The following is a 20,879-nucleotide window of genomic DNA, read 5'->3' as shown; positions in this document are numbered from 1 at the left end:
AGGTGTGACTAACACCAATCTTTTTATTATACACTTAAACTTTCACACTATTTATAAAGAGACCCAGTTGTTTTATACATCAATTTTTTGTTAAAAAGAGAATATGAGAGACTTCAGGGAGATTTCCGACCCACTTTTTTGTTATTCTAAATATAACCTTAAACAAATTTTCCTATATAATCATGTTATATTATTGGTGTTAAACTTTGTTTTATTTGTTATTGCTGTCACTGAAAAAACATAAACATGGTTTGTTAAGTTTGTTACATTTAAAAGTCACAAATATTTATTTATCTATACTATATATAAAGAAAATTATCCTTTCAAGTTTCAACACTTTTGGGTTGGATTTTTTTTTCTTCAAAAATACCCTTAATTTAAATAAAAATAACACATGTAACAAATAGATAAGAATAAATTTAATTTAATATTAAAACAAATGTAACAAACGTGAGCAAAAAATAATGTTAAAGATTGGACTTTAAATCCTCTAAAAAAAGATTAATAACAAACCTGAGTAAAAAATAAGGTTAAAGATTGTACTTTAAATCCCTGAAAAAAATATTAGTAACAAACATGAGCAAAAAATAATGTTAAAGATTGGACTTTAAATATTTTAGAAAAAGATACATTAGCATTATATTAAATATTAAATATAAATAAGTAGGGTTCTCACAGTTCATGGTTCGTTCCCGCATTGTTTAGTTTTTCTCAACCTTTCTCAGCTTTTGCATCAGAATTCATAATTAACCTGTAAGTTTTTTTCTTTTTCTTTCATGTTACAACTAATCAAAGTCGATTAATTTTATGGATTATTTGACTTTGCTGATTTATAAGTGATTATGATTTAAATTTTTTACATTAATTTTATGGATTATTTGACTTTACTAGTTTATAATTGCTTATACAAATTAATAGCGTGTTTATATATATATATATATATATATATATATATATATATATATATATATATATATATATAAAGAGAACCGTGTTTTTTTTTAATTATTAAATAAATCATTATTTGTTTAATAAAGGCAATATAGCTTCAACAACGTATGTAATGTCGGTGCCGATGATGACATTGAAACCCTCTATCACTCAACTCCTTTATGTTTTCTATGCGATATTTGTTTTCCCACTCAAGTTTTTGTGTAGTTAGTTTAGTCAACAATGGTTGTCCTCTTCACATGCAAGTTGTGACGCTCCACCATTGATAATAACCTCCAATATTTTCAAATGGCCAATTCCCTCGTTGTTGTTGTTGTAGCATAGCCCCAGAACGATCTCACCTTTACATTAGCTCCCACATTCTATTTAATCTTAACATTTAAATTTATTTTGGCGACATGTCACACATCTATGGCTTGAAATTGAGTAAATAGAGCACACCTAAATGGAGCAATGATGGATGTTGCTATTTGGACAAATACCACAATCATACATTGATAAAAAAATATTAAAAATTCATGCCTTCTTTTGTTAAAAAAATCAAATATATGCATGGTACTTTTAGGTTTCATTATTACCCCTTTAAAACAAAAAACGAAATCTCTTTCATTATTAATTATTAATCTTTTAATTTTGACGGTTCTTACTAGAAAAATGGGAAATAGCAAAAGTCAACTATCGAGGGAGGATCACCAGAAAGTAAGGACAGATTATGAAAGGTAAAGAAAACAGAGAATGGACAATGAGCAAAACAACAATGAAAGAGAATCAAGTACCAATCAAATTTTAAACTATCAAAAGAAAAAGAAAAAGGAAATGAAGTTGAAATATCATGCACTAATGATATCGTTGAGCCAAACGTGCCCAATCAAATTTTCATAGCTATGAATTTTTCAAATTCACACTTTCAAAGAATACATGACAACGAAGTAGAATCAAGTACCATACATATACCCAACACTTGGTTAGTGATGAAAACAAAATTATATACTTTTACACTTATTTAACAATTACTATTATTTAATATTATATTGTGATATTTTTTTTTTTGTGTCATAAATATTCTTACATATTTAATTTAACTACCAGATCTTAATAATGCATAAACTTTTCAAGGAACTCATGATAATCAATCAGTTATGAACCGGAATATGGTAACTCCAATGCTTTTGTAGAATATATCAAATATTTACATTTGTTATGTCATAAATTATAATATCACTTTGGTCACAGATAATGTGGAAGTTGATGAAAATTTTGACGATGCACAAATACAAGATGTGGATATGGAAGACACAATTAATGAAAATTTTGAAGATGCACAAATACAAGATGTGGATATGGAGGACACAGTTAATGAAAATTTTGAAGATGCACAATAAATGAATGCATTCTTAATGGTGATCTCTTGAAATGAGTGCATAAGTGGGTCTCACAAAATACACTTAAGTTTTTTATCAAGGGAATGTTATAGACTTATAGTATTAGACGACAATAAATGAATGTATCACATCCCTTGAAAAGCAAAAAAGAACGTATCACAACCATTTGTTGTTTTCTACATTATCTTCTTTTATATGTTTAAGCATTTGAGACCCTGTTTTCTTCTTTTGCAAGCAAAGTGCACGTTTCAGATTTTGAATATGATTCCTATACTACTATGTTGTTCATTGATTTGCCATTTTATATATGGTTAAGATTTTTATGTCAAGGCCAAGATGCTTTCAAATATTTACGCCTCAAAATGCAAGAACTTGAGCCCAATTATTTGTTATTGAAGATTGGCATGCAATGGATCAAAACATATGTAAGTGTCAAGACAGTGGAATTACCATAAACTTGGTACAAACCATAAAGGATAAGGGACATCGCCATGCTTCGATGTCTCCACAGGAAAGTATTTGACGCTGCTATCAGTCAAACAAAACATTCCCAACTCTAAACCTGACCATGGATTTATAGGACATGGAAAAGTAACAGCAAAATAAATGCTATTCCCTCCAATCCTCAACTCTTTATTGCAATTAAGTACATCCCTTGACATAACCATACTCTTGTAGCAACTAACAAAATACACCCTATCTTCCAGCTTCACATTCTGCCATCCAATAGAATCCTTGTCCATGTCCAGCTTGAAGACTTCAAAGATGTTAATCTGAGGCGGCTTAACAAATGATGTGGATATTTTCAAGCGGTCAAAGACAACATGTTGATTTTGAACCTCTGCATTACTAAACATATAAATTAAGTATATCTCTCTTAACACTTCATCTTTAGCTAGAATAATGTTACACTGGCTTCTAATTATAATTGATTCTTGTGCCATTATTTCTGGAAGTTCAATCAACACTTTAGCCTTTGGAGGTCCATTAATGGAGTCTTTGAGATCATAAACCAATATAGAATCTGAGGACCCGTCACATACATACAATTTTGTACCAATAATTTCCACATCTATAAAATAAGTCCTTGAATCCTTATCTGGCTCAACTATAATCCACGACTTATCAAAAAGTTTATAAATTGCAATATGACAATGATCACCCAAAAGACCGACTAAATAACAATCAGAACCATCACAATTTGGTTTGGAAGAGGCCACCATTTTGCTCACATGTAACTCTCCATCACGTTTTGCGGAAGAGGGCAAGTGCAGCTTTGATGGTATCGTGATTCTAACATCAGTTACTGGATTTGAGAAGAAAAATTTCGCAAAACCCTTTTCGGAAAAGTCACCCACAATCAACCAGCCTTCAACTGAGCCAAGACATCTATTATTGCGCCCTAATTGTGGTGTTCTAATGCGATGTAAACTTTTTGTACCCAAGCTATAAAGGAACCTTGATTTTTTGGATTTCAGGAAAACTAATGGCAGTTCAGGTGAATGGCAGCAACGCTTGTTTTCAATGAAATTAGAAACTGTTTTCCTACAAGAACGACAGGTTGCCCTTAATACAAGCCAATCTTTAAGGGGCAAGCGGTTCATAATCATCAATTCCAACACATCGACCGGTAGATTTGTCAATATATTGTTTTCTTCCATCTCATATGTATTTCTCACTGAGCCACTGCAGAATGATTGCCAGCATGCAAATATTAGTGTTATAAAAGAACTATAAGGTTCTCTTGATTTTGATATAAAAGACTAATTAGTTGAAATGCGTTGACATCACTATATAAGAAAAGGAATTCCAACTACGTCAAAACCTAACATGTAACAACCATAACACTCACACTAAATCAGCGGTCAATATGGCAGAAAATTGATAAATCATAAACAACTATGAGTAGGTCTACTATCAACCCAAAAACTCGGAATCGAATAACTCTTGATATCCAATTGAAGTGTCCCGACACTTCAAAACCAAACAATCATAGGCACAGTTATACAGAAGTATGATTAATATTAATTTATACTTATGGTTAATCAAATTTGGACAAGACTAAAACCAGAAACGTGTAAATAACCATAACACTCGCAGTTCACACTAAATTAGCAGTGAGTATTCATGCATACATATTTTAATAATTTTTTTTTTTAGGGAATATATTTCAATAAACTTATAAACCTTAGCTCATCAAGCAGTGTGACAACAGCAGAGGAGCCCATACGAGCCTAAAGTAAATATTTAACAAAATATGGCACAGCTGGAACTAAAAATCCTAATTGTAATGGCAGAGACACTTGTGTTTGTTGCAACGATGATAGCAACATTAATATCAAAGAAAAAAAACACCTCAGGAAATACCCGTTTGTCAAAGTAAACATGGATGGCATACCTATTGGAAGAAAGGTTGATTTGAGTGTTCACAGTTCCTATGAAAGGTTGATTTGAATCTTCAATTTACAAGGACGAATCAACTATGATACAATTGCAAAGGTATATATAGATGGATTCATTGCATCTTGTGTATTAAGAAATTCTTTGAATAATACAAGGTTTAATCTAAGAAAAAAAAATTAAACAACTATGGTAGAAAATAACATAAAAATCAGAGATGCATATACAAGACAGGAATTACGAGGTTAGGTGAAATTGAATACCTCCACTGAATAACCCTTTGATAACGTTGATAAGAGATACCCTTGCCAATATTTATTATACACTTCAACTTCTATTTAAAAAGAGAATATGAGAGACTTCAGGGAGATTTCGGACCCACTTTTTAGTTATTCTAATTAGAGTTAATAGTGCTTTACCTCCCTGTAATATAGGTCATTTTTGATTCCTACCCTGTAAATTTTTTTGTTTGGTTTTCGTCCTTGTAAATTGAAGATTTTTTGGTTTTGAAAATTCATGGCAAATTTCGCCTCTTGTCATTTGAGAAAATTTTGGTTTACCCCCCCTGTGATTTGAGCAAATTTCGGTTTACCCTCTGTTAATTTGAGCAAATTTTGGTTTAGCCTCCTGCCATATCGTCGATTTTGTACTGTCAAAATTCATAAAGGTCCAAAACCATAAATCTTCAAATTACAAGGTCGAAAACCAAACAAAAAATTTTATAGGATGGAAAACCGAAAATGACCTATATTACAAGGGGGTAAAACACTATTAACCCTTCTAATTATAACCATAAACAAATTTTCCTATAATAATGTTATATTATTGGTGTTAAACTTTGTTATACTATTGTTGTCACTGAAAAAACATAAATATAATTCGTTGAGTTTGTTACATTTGAAAGTCACAAATATTTATTTATCTATACTATATATAAAGAAAATTATCCTTTCAACACTTTTGAGTTGGATTTTTTTTCTTTAAAAATACCCTTAATTTAAATATAAATAACACATGTAACAAATAGATAAGAATAAATTTAATTTAAATATTAAAACAAATGTAACAAACGTGAGCAAAAAATAATGTTAAAAATTGGACTTTAAATCCTCTAAAAAAAGATTAGTAACAAACCTGAGTAAAAAATAAGGTTAAAGATTGTACTTTAAATCCCCTGAAAAAAAGATTAGTAACAAACATGAGCAAAAAATAATGTTAATGATTGGACTTTAAATCCTCTAAAAAAAGATTAGTAACAAATGTGAGTAAAAAATATTGTTAAAGATTGAACTTTAAATCCTCTAAAAAAAAATATTAGTAACAAACGTGAGGAAAAAATAATGTTAAAGATTGGACTTTAAATCCACTAAAAAAAGATTATGACTCAAAATATTTTAGAAAAAGATATGTTAGCACTATATTAAATATAAATAACTAGGGTTCTCACAGTTCATGTTTCATTCCCACATTGTTTAGTTTTTCTCAACCTCTCTCAGCCCTCTGCATCAGAATTCATAATTAACCTGTAAGTTTTTTTCTTTTCCTTTCATGTTACAATTAATTAAAGTCAATTAATTTTATGGATTATTTGACTTTGCTGGTTTATAAGTGATTATGATTTAAATTGTTTACGATTAATTTTATGGATTATTTGACTTTGCTAGTTTATAATTGCTTATAAAAACTAATAGCGTTGTTTTTTTTTTTAATTATTAAATAAATCATTATTTGTTTAATAAAGGCAATATAGCTTCAACAACTTATGTAACGTTTTCTCTCCAAAAAAAAAAACAATGTATGTAACGTCGGTGCCGATGATGACATTGAACCCTCTATCACTCAACTCCTTTATGTTTTCTATGCGATATTTGTTTCCCCACTCAAGTTTTTTTGTAATTAGTTTAGTCAGCAATGGTTATCCTCTTCGCATGCAAGTTGTGACGCTCCACCATTGATAATGACCTCCAATATTTTCAAATGGCCTACCCTCATTGTTGTTGTTGTAGCATAGCCCCGGAACAATCTCACCTTTACATTAGCTCCCGCATTCTATTTAATCTTAACATTTAAATTTGTTTTGGCAACATGTCACACATCTATGGTTTGAAATTGGGTAAATAGAGCACACCTAAATGGAGCAATGATGGATGTTGCTATTTGGACAAATACCACAATCATACATTGATAAAAAAATATTAAAAATTCATGCCTTCTTTTGTTAAAAAAATCAAATATATGCATGGTACTTTTATGTTTCATTATTACCCCTTTAAAACAAAAAACGAAAATCTCTTTCATTATTAATTATTAATCTTTTAATTTTGACGGTTCTTATTAGAAAAATGAGAAATAGCAAAAGTCAACTATCGAGGGAGGATCACCAGAAAGTAAGGACGGATTATGAAAGGTAAAGAAAACAGAGAATGGACAATGAGCAAAACAACAATGAAAGAGAATCAAGTACCAATCAAATTTTAAACTATGAAAAGAAAAAGGAAATGAAGTTGAAATATCATGCACTAATGATATCGTTGAGCCAAACGTGCCCAATCAAATTTTCACGCTATGAATTTTTCAAATACACACTTTCAAAGAATACATGACAACGAAGTAGAATCAAGTACCATACATATACCCAACACTTGGTTAGTGATGAAAACAAAATTATATACTTTTACACTTATTTAACGATTACTATTATTTAATATTATATTGTGATACTTTTTTTTTTGTGTCATAAATATTCTTACATATTTAATTTAACTACCAGATCTTAATAATGCATCAACTTTTCAAGGAACTCATGATAATCAATCACTTATGAACCATAATATGATAACTCCAATGCTTTTGTAGAATATATCAAATATTAACATTTGTTATGTCATAAATTATAATATCACTTTGGTCACAGATAATGTGGAAGTTGATGAAAATTTTGACGATGCACAAATACAAGATGTGGATATGGAAGACACAATTAATGAAAATTTTGAAGATGCACAAATACAAGATGTGGATATGGAGGACACAGTTAATGAAAATTTTGAAGATGCACAAATACAAGATGTGGATATATAGAAGACACATTTAACTTTACATCGTTGCGTCATCGTCATCGTCAAGGTATGTTGATTAAATTAAATAATCTATAGCAATATTTCTTTTACATAACATGACATTTATACATTTATGCTATGATGTTACTAATTACTATTAGAATAAACAATAAATGATCATTATTTTATCTTTATTTTATATGCAGGCAAACTAAAATATGTTGAGTTCATAAATAATTTTGTTATATGCTTTGACAATATTTTGTTTATAAATCAATATATCAATAATTTCCATTAATATTTAAAAATTTAAATCAAAATTATAAAAACAAACATAATAAAATAATCACATGCGTTAGCGCAGTAGAAAGAGCGGACATACAACCTTATTCACAAGGACAGCCTTGTTGAAGCCCTCTTGCAGAGATCGAGGTTTTAACTTCGACTCACCACTTCTCCATAGAGGAAAAAAAAAATTATAAAAGATAGACCCAAAACAAACTTATGTTTGTTGACAATGAGACTTTCCACTTGCATAATTTTTAAAATTATTCCTAATATTCTTAGTAATATTGAGTTGGAAGGGGAAGGCACCCATTTCAAGCCAAAAGCATGCAGAGGAAGAAAAGAAAACCCTCCAAGACCATCCCAAAAATGTTGATAAAACCCCGCCTTAGTATATCTTTCAGTTGTATCCAGTGTCATTTAGGCTTTAGATTAGTCTCCCTTAATTGCAGAAAAATGTTGATAAAACCCCGCCTTAGTAATTATTGATCTTTTGCTTATATTTAAGACTATAGTTTATAATATATTTTAATTTCATACTATAGTCTATAATGTAGCATCAATTTTCTGATTATTTGGGTTATATTTGAATTACGTGTTGTTTTTTGTTGTTAGTTGCGGACAACGGTAAATTGGATGAATCAGAAGTGAAAAGGTTTAAACCGTTAATGTCTCTGGAGGTGAACGACATTCAGTTTCCAAAGCTGCAAATACAACCACAAAAAAAACAAAGGGGCCGTTATGATCTTCAAATTCAACCTGATGTCAGGGAAACTCCACCTGCACAGGATGAGGCATCTTCGTCAAATTCATCAAGTGTTGCTAATGTTGATGATCCAACCCCAGAAAACGTGGATGCTGTTCAGGAGGAGCCTCCTCACATACCTGACGGTTCTGATCTTCAAAAGCAACCTATTGTCTCGGAAACTTTAACTGCACAGGAAGAGGCATCTTCATCAAGTGTTGCTAATGCTGATGTTACAACCCCAGAAAACATGGCTGTTCAGGAGGAGCCTCCTCAGATACCCGACGGTCCTAATGTAAGTACCTGTAATTTATTTCACTATAATGTTTTCCTGAATTTTGAGGTTAAGTTTTGTGATTTTATCCAACTTTGAATTGAATAAACAATTAATAAGGTCCATATCATTAGAGTAACTAAATTTTAAACACCAAGTTATATGGCATTGATTAATTATCAGTTGAAAAGCCTTAATTCGAATGTTATATGTTATCTTAATTATGTGAACATCAACATTGACAGGCAGAGGCGGGGGCAATAATACAAGGGGGGCGTGGTAGATCAAGGAGACGAAAGACCTTAGAGACGATTGGGCAGCTTCCGATTTTACGGCAATGATTATCCAGCTCAGCCTAGTTCACAATTGGAATATGTTTTGAAAAATATTAATGCATCAATCGAGATTTGAGGTGGTTATATGCAGTTACTGGTATCAATCTTAGGTGTTGTAGACTTGTAGTTATCTTCTTTTATTTGTTTAAGCATTTGAGACCCTGTTTTCTTCTTTTGCAAGCAAGCAGGCATAGATCAATTTGTTGTTCTTGACTGGTTTCTATTTGTAGTCTTATGTTTCAATGATGATAGAGATGTTAGAAAAGGGAAATTTTGTTTGAACCTAAATTGATGTAGCTTGTGCTGAATTATCTTGTTATTCTGTCACCAAAGTATTTTCTTTTACCAATTCATGTTTACTTTGGTAAAACTTGTTTTAATATTAACCTTAGAGTATTGTATTTTACTATTGATGTATTTCTCCAAACAAGTATTGCAGTCTAGTAAAAAATACTAGGATTGCATTGATCTCAACTGGTAGCTGCAATCTTCTAGTTATTGGAGAGTGGCCTAGTTGTAGAAGATATACACAAATAAAGCATATACATGAAATTTTGCTCTCCATGAATTTTGAAATTTAGAAAGAACCTCTATTGCGGTTTACTTTATGCATTCGTTGTTATAATTTAGTTAATTTACTTGTGAAATTCAGTTTAATTGAAATGATACTGCAAGTCATACAGTGCTCATAGCTGCTGCATTTTGATGGATGAAATCAAAGTCTAATGGCTATCATTATGGTATAACTGATAACTGATCTCCTCCAATTTTGTACTTAGAGCATTCTTAATGGTGATCTCTTGAAATGAGTGCATAAGTGGGTCTCACAAAATACACTTAAGTTTTTTATCAAGGGAATGTTATAGACTTATAGTATTAGACGACAATAAATGAATGTATCACATCCCTTGAAAAGCAAAAAAGAACGTATCACAACCATTTGTTGTTTTCTACATGATATGTGTTTTCCGCCCAACTCTTGAATTTTCATGGTACGTAGTTTTTTCTACATTGATCTCAACTGGTAACATGCATAATTAATGCTAGTGGTAATGAGACCAATCCCTATTGTCACCATCAGATAATGTATGAAGCATATGAATTTTTGTATATTTTTATCGACTGTCGAGTGTGTATGTACCCTGCAACTTAAGGTGAGGTCAGCTTCATCCTATGTGATTTACATTTATGTTGCAAGACAACAAAATAAATAAGAAAAGAGATTGGGCAAAGCATGGAAATATATCTAATTGCCTGCCAAATTCATTCATTCATCTCTCCCCACATATCCCACTAAACCGAAAGCCAAGTTTATGAAATGGGGAACCCATATCTTCTTCATAAACAAAAGTTCAAAGCAACCTTTTTCATTTATTCCAGGGATAAAATTTGAGGCTCAATTAATTAGGATGTTATAAAATTCAGATTCTCACTCAATGCCACTCACATGTAATCTGAACAATCTTACCTACTTGATGTTTAAGCAAAGAAACATCATTGTCACTTTTTTGTTACTTCCTTTTTACTCATCTAACAATAGCTAGGTTGTAATTGTGTATGAGGCTCAGCTTTATAAACTAGAACAAGTGTTCAACTCTACAACTATCCTCTATCAATTTTCAACATCAGTTCTATTTCAAACAACATATTAAAGTGAGTTTCCTTCAAATATATAGACACAACTAGTAACTTAAAGTGTTAAATCACTTTTTTCCTCACTAACTTAAACTTGTGCTGTTTTTTGAAGTGTATCCAAGAGTGAAAGTGAGGATTACAGAGCAAGAAGACTATCTTTATCCTGAAAATGATAGTGGAATTTTGGCTTTTTTGAAGCTCATTGAGTCTTTACACTTTGAAGGTAATTTGCCTACATGGATCTTTTGATTTGGTTTAGCAATAATCTCTATTTTTCTGGTCAAGATCCTCTCTATTTTTTGCGAAATTGATAGAATCTCAACTTCTAATTTTTACCTTTGCAATTTTCTTTTCCGGCCAGCATCGGCTTCAAACATGAAATTGTTAATCTTTGAATGCAGAAGAGGAGAATCAAAGTAAAAGTCAACAATCGAATTCCAAAAACAATGATCTCTATTTTTTGGGTCAAGATCCTCTCCATTTAATTATCTAATTGTATCTGTTTTATCATAAATGGAACTTTCTATTTCTTTTGCAAAATTGAGAGAATCTCAACTCCTAATTTTTGCTTTTGCAATTTTCTTTTTCGTGCTGAAGAGGAGAATGAGAGTAAAAGTCAACAATCAAATTCCAAAAACACAAAGGTCTGTCCTCAACATATAATAACAAGAAGATTCACTCCTTCAACCAAAGGTTGAATTCTACATCTAATGTCAATTTAGCATCGCCTTCTTTTGGTAAATGAAGTAATGATTAATGAATGATGTTTCAACTTCCACAGGAATATTGAAAAATAGCAATCGAGCCGGCGAGATTGTTCCAAAAGAAAATGCAAGAGCTAGTTCTGTTATACGCCCACGTGCAGTCCTATCTAGTCCCGGTAATACTAATTTTCCGCGTATATAAGTCCATTTTGGTATTTTTCACGCACGTTAAAAAATTGATAGGGTAATTAATGCGTACGTTTTATATATGATTACTAAATTGTCATTCGTGTATAAACATGATAATTTTAATGAATTTTTGTTTCAGATAATGATGAATTAATTGGAAGTATACATGACCTGAACAACAATGTATCCTTAACTAAGAGAAATAAAGATGCAAGAGGGACCATGAGAGGTCATGCCAAGGTTTTGGCTAATCAAAGGCAAAGCTCCTCCAAAAGCAAAGTGCAATTTTGAAACTTAATGATCTTAAAAGAAGGGGCATCAAATTCAGTTGGAATATGATTCCTATACTACTATGTTGTGCAATTTTGTAAGAGTGAAGTTTTGGCATATCATACATGCCTTTTTGTGTGCATGGACAGTTTGTTTTCTACTGAAGACACTAGTTGTTTATCTTACTAATGTATTCTGAGATATTCATGTAACATTCTTAATTCAACATATATTATTTTCATTTTGAGGCCACTACCAAAATCTTGTACTTGTAGATACTATTACATACCTCAAAATAGACACTACATTTTTCAATTTAGGATTTGTCAAAAAAAAAATCAATTTAGGAAACATTCTTCACACATTCATAAGAAAATGGCGTGAGAAACAACAAATTTTGTAGTGAGTTAAATTGATACCCACATCGCAAGAAATACTATCAATCTTAGGTGTTGTAGACTTGTAGTTATCTTCTTTTACATGTTTAAGAATTTGAGACCCTGTTTTCTTCTTTTGCAAGCAAGCAAGCATAGATCAATTTGTTGTTCTTGACTGGTTTCTATTTGTAGTCTTATGTTTCAATGATGATAGAGATGTTAGAAAAGGGAAATTTTGTTTGAACCTAAATTGATGTAGCTTGTGCTGAATTATCTTGTTATTCTGTCACCAAAGTATTTTCTTTTACCAATTCATGTTTACTTTGGTAAAACTTGTTTTAATAATAACCTTAAGAGTATCGTATTTTTACTAATGATGTTTTTCTCCAAACAAATATTGCAGTCTAGTAAAAAATACTAGGATTACATTGATCTCAACTGGTAACATGCATAATTAATGCTTGTGGTAATGAGACCAATCCCTATTGTCACCATCCCTACAAAACAACAAAATATTGTAACACATTGTTATATTTTTTGGTGACGAGGGGGGCCAATTTTGGCTCAAACAAATAGGGGACTTTGATGGGCTCAAAATTTTGGAAGCTAAAAGTGAAATTTAAGCACTAGTCAGTGAGTTGAATAATCCCTCACAACATAAGACTCATCCTATGTGAGGTCAGCTTCATCCTATGTGATTTACATTTATGTTGCAAGACAACAAAATAAATAAGAAAAGAGATTGGGCAAAGCATGGAAATATATAATATAAGAATATATAGGCAGCATATCTAATTGCCTTCCAAATTCATTCATTCATCTCCCCACATAAAAAAGAAAAAAAAGGCTGCAAGCCATTCTTCAATAACAAATAAAAAAAAAAAAACTTATGCCAAATGTGGACATGAATCTCCAAGTTCTTGTATTTTGAGGCGTAAATATTTTAAAGCATCTTGGCCTTGACATAAAAATCTATAAGACATCATTGGCATGCAATGGATCAAAACATATGTAAGTGCCAATATAGTGGAATTACCAAAAACTTGGTACAAACCATAAAGGATAAGGGACATCGCCCTGCTTCGATGTCTCCACAGGAAAGTATTTGATGCTGCTATCAGTCAAACAAAACATCCCCACCTCTAAACCTGACCATGGATTTATGGGACATGGAAAAGTAACAGCAAAATAAATGTTATTCCCTCCAATCCTCAACTCTTTATTGCAATTAAGTACATCCCTGGACATAACCATACTCTTGTAGCTACTAACAAAAGACACTCTATCTTCCAGCTTCACATTCTGCCATCCAATAGAATCCTTGTCCGTGTCCAGCTTGAAGACTTCAAAGATGTTAATCTGAGGCGGCTTAACAAATGATGTGGGTGTTTTCAAATGGTCAAAGACAACATGTTGATTTTTAACCTCTCCATTACTTAACATATAAATTAAGTATAACTCTCTTAACACTTCATCTTTAGCTAGAAAAATGTTACCCTGGTTACTAATTATACTTGATTCTTGTGGCATTATTTCTGGAAGTTCAATCAACACTTTAGCCTTTGGAGGTCCATTAATGGAGTCTTTGAGATCATAAACCAATATAGAATCTGAGGACCCGTCACATACATACAATTGCGTACCAATAATTTCCAAATCTATAAAATAAGTCCTTGAATCCTTATCTGGCTCAACTATAATCCATGACTTATCAAAAAGTTTATAAATTGCAATGTGACAATCATCACCTAAAAGACCGACTAAATAACAATCAGAACCATCAAAATTTGGTTTGGAAGAGGCCACCATTTTGCTCACATGTAACTTTCCATCACATTGGGCGGAAGGGGGCAAGTGCAGCTTTGATGGTATCGTGATTCTAACATCATTCATTGGATTTGAGAAGAAAATTTTTGCAAAACCCTTTTCAGAAAGGTCACCCACAATCAACCAGCCTTCAACTGACCCAAGACATCTATTATTGCGCCCTAATTGTGGTGTTCTAATGCGATGTACACTTTTTGTACGCAAGCTATAAAGGAACCTTGATTTTTTGGATTTCAGGAAAACTAATGGCAGTTCAGGTAAATGGCAGCAACGCTTGTTTTCAATGAAATTAGAAACTGTTTTCCTACAAGAACGACATGTTGCCCTTAATCCAAGCCAATCTTTAAGGGGCAAGCGGTTCAGAATCATCAATTCCAACACATCGACCGGTAGATTTGTCAATATATTGTTTTCTTCCATCTCGTATGTATTTCTCACTGAGCCACTGCAGAATGATTGCCAGCATGCAAATATTAGTGTTATAAAAGAACTGTAAGGTTCTCTTGATTTTGATATAAAAAGACTAATTAGTTGAAATGTGTTGACATCACTATATAAGAAAAGGAATTCCAACTACGTCAAAACCTAACATGTAACAACCATAACACTCACACTAAATCAGCGGTCAATATGGCAAAAAATTGATAAACCATAAACAACTATGAGTAGGTCTACTATCAACCCAAAAACTCGGAATCGAATAACCCTTGATATCTAATTGAAGTGTCGACACTTCAAAACCTAACAATCATAGGCACAGTTATACAGAAGTATGATTAATATTAATTTATACTTATGGTTAATCAAATTTGGACAAGACTAAAACCAGAAACATGTAAATAACCATAACACTTGAAGTTCACACTAAATTAGCAGTGAGTATTCATGCATATATATTTTAATAAACTTTTTTTTTTTTAGGGAATATATTTCAATAAACTTATAAACCTTGAACATTTATGATAAGAAAATCGTTTATAATGAAGCTTTCTATTTTGATCATTTTCTCTGTGTCTCCCCTAATTAGCTCATCAAGCAGTGTGCCAAACAATCCTCAATTTGTCCGCATTTTGTTTTGTGAAAATAGTGATTGCCAAAGTAAATGTTTAGCAAAATATGGCACAGCTGGAACTAAAAATCCTAATTGTAATTGTATAGACACTTGTGTTTGTTGCAATGACATTAATATCAAAGAAAAAGACACCTCAGGAAATCCGCGTTTGTCAAAGTAAATATGGACGGGATACCTATTGGAAGAAAGGTTGATTTGAGTGCTCACAGTTCCTATAAAACATTGGCACAGACGTTGGAGGACATGTTTGACGAATCAACTATGAAAGACTTGCAAAGGTATATATAGATGGATTCATTGTATCTTGTGTTTTAAGAAATTCTTTGAATAATACAAGGTTTAATCTAAGAAAAAAAAATTAAACAACTATGATAGAAAATAGCATAAAAATCAGAGATGCATATACAAGAATTACGAGGTTAGGTCAAATTGATTACCACCACTGAATAACCCTTTGATAACGTTGATAAGAGAAACCCTTGTCAATATTTATTATACACTTAAACTTTCACACTATTTATAAAGAGACCCAGTTGTTTTATACTGCAATTTTTTTGTTAAAAAGAGAATATGAGAGACTTCAGGGAGATTTCGGACCCACTTTTATTGTTATTCTAATTAAACCTTAAACGAATTTTCCTATAATAATGTTATATTATTGGTGTTAAACTTTGTTTTATTTGTTTTACTATTGTTGTCACTGAAAAAACATAAAAATTGTATGTTGAGTTTGTTACATGAAAGTCACAAATATTTATTTATCTATACTATATATAAAGAAAATTATCCTTTAAACATTTTTGGGTTGGATTTTTTTCTTTAAAAATACCCTTAATTTAAATACAAATAACACATGTAACAAATAGATAAGAATAAATTTAATTTAAATATTAAAATAAATGTAACTAACGTGGGCAAAAAGTAATGTTAAAGATTGGACTTTAAATCCTCTAAAAAAAGATTAGTAACAAACCTGAGTAAAAAATAAGGTTAAAGATTGTACTTTAAATCCCCTGAAAAAAAGATTAGTAACAAACATGAGCAAAAAATAATGTTAAAGATTGGATTTTAAATTCTCTAAAAAAAATATTAGTAACAAACGTGAGTAAAAAATAAGGTTAACGATTATACTTTAAATCCCCTGAAAGAAAGATTAGTAACAAACATGAGCAAAAAATAATGTTAAAGATTGAACTTTAAATCCTCTAAAAAAATATTAATAACAAATGTGAGTAAAAAATATTGTTAAAGATTGGACTTTAAATCTTCTAAAAAAAAATATTAATAACAAACATGAGGAAAAAATAAGGCAAAATTACACTTTTAGTCCCTTAGCTTAATTTCAGGTAACAGTTTGATCCTATATCTTTTTTTCATTTTAATTTGGTCCTTTTTGTCCATTTGAATTTGAATTTTTAAGTTTAAAATTCATGATTTTATTTTCTTATAGTCTTTCAATCTTCAAATCTATGATCTCTAAAATAATTTTTAAGCTTGAATTAAGTTAAGCATGCAGAGGAAGAAAAGAAAACCCTCCATGACCATCCCAAAAATGTTTAAAACCCCGCCTTAGTATATCTTTCAGTCGTATCCGGTGTCATTTAGGCTTTAGATTAGTCTCCCTCAATTGCTGTAATAATCATGATACTATGTTGTTTGTATTTAACCTATGGTGGTTTTCTATGTACAATTGAACAAAGTATTTAAAGAAAGACGAAAGAATAAAGAAGAAAGATAAATATGAATTGTAAATCCAATTTTAGGGATCAAAATATCCCCGTGAATTTTTTATTATTGAAAGAGGCAATATTGTCTCTTAAAATGTAGATATCAACACAAAAAACTGTTTTTGGATAGAGATTAAGCCAAGAATTAAAATAAACAAGTTTTTTTCTTTTTTAGAAATTAAAAGTTGAATTTATTATTACTAAAGAAAAAGGTTGAATTTATATTTTTAAGGACCAAATTAGATCTTTGTTTTTTTTTCTTTCTCAAGCAAATGAATGGGACTTCACTCATAAAAATATTACCATATATATTAAGAAAATGATCAATAAGTCCAAGGTACCTAAATCAAATATATCACAGTGATTAGTTAGTACTTGTAAGTTGCAAGAAACGGTTAAAGGAAGGAAAAGGAAAGCCCCGCCAAAACTAACCGTCACAAATTCTATTCTCTTCAATATTTTGAAGGTGCTTTCTTTGTTAATCTCCACAACCATATCCTCTTTATTATACTCTTCTTCCTAACTTTCCAACAAAACTAAATTCTCCATTTTCTTGAATATTTCTCTCTCTCTCTCTCTCTCTCTCTCTCTCTCTCTCTCTCTCTTCTGCGCAAAGACACATTGATCCATCCTCTTTCTTGCAAGATACGCTAGCTTGCAGCTGCAATTAACTCAAAAATGGCTGGCATGCCTCCTCCTCCTCTTCCTCAAGTATTCATTCATTCTTCATTTTCATTTCTTTTTATTTCTTGATTAATGATAATGTAATGATATTAATGTGATAATTTCTGTGTGTCACGCAGTTGGGTGAATCCTTTGCTTCACAATACTATGGACTTCTTTGCAGTGATGATGCTAACAAAATGCATGACTTCTACTCCGAACACAGCACCATGATTCTTGTAATCGACGAAGTACCTGCTGAATCAGCCACCGGAATCGGCCAAATTCGGGAACTTATATCGAGACTTTCCGTTACTATAGAAACCACAGCAATACATACTCTTGAATGTGAAGAAAACCCTAATGGTGTGCTTTTAGTTGTATCAGGATTTGTGAAAATCAAAGATACCGTGGAATGTCGCAAGTTTGTTCACAGCATGTATCTTGCTCCATACCAAGAAGGTTATTTTATAAAGAGTGATATTCTTCATATCATTACTCATGATCATCAAGTACCACATGAATTAAAACCAGTAGCCCCAATAACATCCAAAGATATTGATCCTCGATTTTATTCCGAGCATCCACCACCTGGTAATTATTGATCTTTTGCTTGTATTGAAGACTATAGTTTATAATATATTTTAATTTCATCCTATAGTTTATAATGTACCATCAATTTCTTGATTCTTTGGATTTAATTTGAATTACGTGTTATTTTTTGTTGTTAGTTACGGACAATGGTAATTTGGATGAGTCGGCGGTGAAAAGGTTTGAACGGTTAATGTCTTTGGAGGTGAATGTCTCTGGCCGTGATGATCTTCAAAATCAACCTATTGTCACGGAACCTCCAACTGCACAGGAAAAGGCATCTTCATCAAATTCATCAGGTGTTGCTAATGCTGATGAAAACATGGATGCTCTTGAGATAGAAGAACCTGTGGCTGTTCAAGAGGAGTTTTCACAGGTATCTAACAGGTCTATTCTATGTACCTCTAATTTAATGTTTGCCATGATATTTTCCTGAATTTGGAGTTTAAGTTTTGTGATTTTATTCAAATTTGAATTGAATAAACTATTAATAAGGTCCGCATCATTGAGGTAACTAAGTTTTAAATACAAAGTTATATGGTTCATTAATTATCAGTGGAAAAGCCTTTAATCAAATGCCATATGTTATGAATGTTGCAGTCAGATACGCCTACTACACCAACATCGACAGGGAGAGGCGGGGGGACTAATACAAGGGAACGTGATTCTGGTGGCAGGGACAAGGAAAACATGGATGCTCTTGATATCATTACTCATCTTCAAGTATCACATGAATTAAAACCAGTAGCCCCACCCGGTAATTATTGATCTTTTGCTTATATTTAAGACTATAGTTTATAATATATTTTAATTTCATACTATAGTCTATAATGTAGCATCAATTTTCTGATTATTTGGGTTATATTTGAATTACGTGTTGTTTTTTGTTGTTAGTTGCGGACAACGGTAAATTGGATGAATCAGAATTGAAAAGGTTTAAACCGTTAATGTCTCTGGAGGTGAACGACATTCAGTTTCCAAAGCTGCAACTACAACCACAAAAAAAACAAAGGGGCCGTTATGATCTTCAAATTCAACCTGATGTCAGGGAAACTCCACCTGCACAGGATGAGGCATCTTCGTCAAATTCATCAAGTGTTGCTAATGTTGATGATCCAACCCCAGAAAACATGGATGCTGTTCAGGAGGAGCCTCCTCAGATACCTGACGGTTCTGATCTTCAAAAGCAACCTATTGTCTCGGAAACTTTAACTGCACAGGAAGAGGCATCTTCATCAAGTGTTGCTAATGCTGATGTTACAACCCCAGAAAACATGGCTGTTCAGGAGGAGCCTCCTCAGATACCCGACGGTCCTAATGTAAGTACCTGTAATTTATTTCACTATAATGTTTTCCTGAATTTTGAGGTTAAGTTTTGTGATTTTATCCAACTTTGAATTGAATAAACAATTAATAAGGTCCATATCATTAGAGTAACTAAATTTTAAACACCAAGTTATATGGCATTGATTAATTATCAGTTGAAAAGCCTTAATTCGAATGTTATATGTTATCTTAATTATGTGAACATCAACATTGACAGGCAGAGGCGGGGGCAATAATACAAGGGGGGCGTGGTAGATCAAGGAGACGAAAGACCTTAGAGACGATTGGGCAGCTTCTGATTTTACGGCAATGATTATCCAGCTCAGCCTAGTTCACAATTGGAATATGTTTTGAAAAATATTAATGCATCAATCGAGATTTGAGGTGGTTATATGCAGTTACTGGTATCAATCTTAGGTGTTGTAGACTTGTAGTTATCTTCTTTTATATGTTTAAGCATTTGAGACCCTGTTTTTTTCTTTTGCAAGCAAAGTGCACGTTTCAGATTTTGAATATGATTCCTATACTACTATGTTGTTCATTGATTTGCCATTTTATATATGGTTAAGATTTTAAGTAAGAAAGTTTTTGTAAGAGTGAAGTTTTGGCAGATCATACATGTTGTTTATCTTACTAATGTATTATGAGATATTCATGTAACATTCTTAATTCAACATATATTATTCTCAATTTAGGATTTGTAAAAAAAAAAAAAAAAAAATCAATTCAGGAAACATTCTTCAGCACCAATTTCATGATATTCTTTTCTTCAACAAAAGGGAACTAACTAGCTTACAAGTGTTTCATCCTTAGCTTTAGAGTCTAAAACAGCTTCGTAGCACTTGTAAATAGGATCCTCGGATGAATCATCTTCATTTGCTTGTTTTTCAGAATCATAAAAATAGTCCACAACAGTAACTGCATCATTATTTTCGCCAGTTATATAGATTGATAAAATAGAACCATAAAAGCTTTTTTTATCATTAATTATTAGTAATTTTCAACATCAGTTCTGTATTTTACCTTCTATAGAGTTGGCTAAGCCTTCAACTTGAACAACTTTGGGA

At 31.6% G+C, this 20,879-nt stretch overlaps 2 protein-coding genes across 4 annotated transcripts; both read left to right on the top strand.

Moving 5' to 3' along the window:
- The first annotated feature begins 10,965 nt into the window (after nucleotides 1–10,965).
- LOC112418742 (uncharacterized) lies at nucleotides 10,966–12,481 on the top strand. Of its 3 annotated transcripts, none has more exons than XR_003008834.2 (6): nucleotides 10,966–11,084; nucleotides 11,179–11,289; nucleotides 11,428–11,530; nucleotides 11,664–11,759; nucleotides 11,848–11,946; nucleotides 12,099–12,481. XR_003008834.2 is itself a non-coding variant. In XM_024775551.2 (6 exons), coding segments are annotated over exons 1-6 (522 nt in total). In that variant the 5' UTR covers nucleotides 10,966–11,083; the 3' UTR covers nucleotides 12,251–12,481. The 3 variants fall into 3 exon arrangements, 2 of the variants coding, with proteins under 2 accessions (XP_024631319.1, XP_024631320.1); XM_024775551.2 differs by having other exon boundaries at nucleotides 11,468–11,530; XM_024775552.2 differs by lacking the exon at nucleotides 11,428–11,530.
- Nucleotides 12,482–17,910: 5,429 nt separating this feature from the next.
- On the top strand, nucleotides 17,911–20,125 carry LOC120578283 (uncharacterized). Its single transcript, XM_039830938.1, has 6 exons — nucleotides 17,911–17,943; nucleotides 18,036–18,489; nucleotides 18,627–18,862; nucleotides 19,087–19,243; nucleotides 19,381–19,805; nucleotides 20,030–20,125. Exons 1-6 carry the CDS (start codon nucleotides 17,911–17,913, stop codon nucleotides 20,123–20,125), a joined length of 1,401 nt encoding a protein of 466 aa, XP_039686872.1.
- The last annotated feature ends 754 nt before the right edge of the window (nucleotides 20,126–20,879 follow it).

The sequence above is a fragment of the Medicago truncatula genome, chromosome 1 (genome assembly GCF_003473485.1).
Source record: "Medicago truncatula cultivar Jemalong A17 chromosome 1, MtrunA17r5.0-ANR, whole genome shotgun sequence".
NCBI classification, from domain to species: Eukaryota; Viridiplantae; Streptophyta; class Magnoliopsida; order Fabales; family Fabaceae; genus Medicago; species Medicago truncatula.
This window is presented reverse-complemented; position numbering and strand designations above follow the sequence as displayed.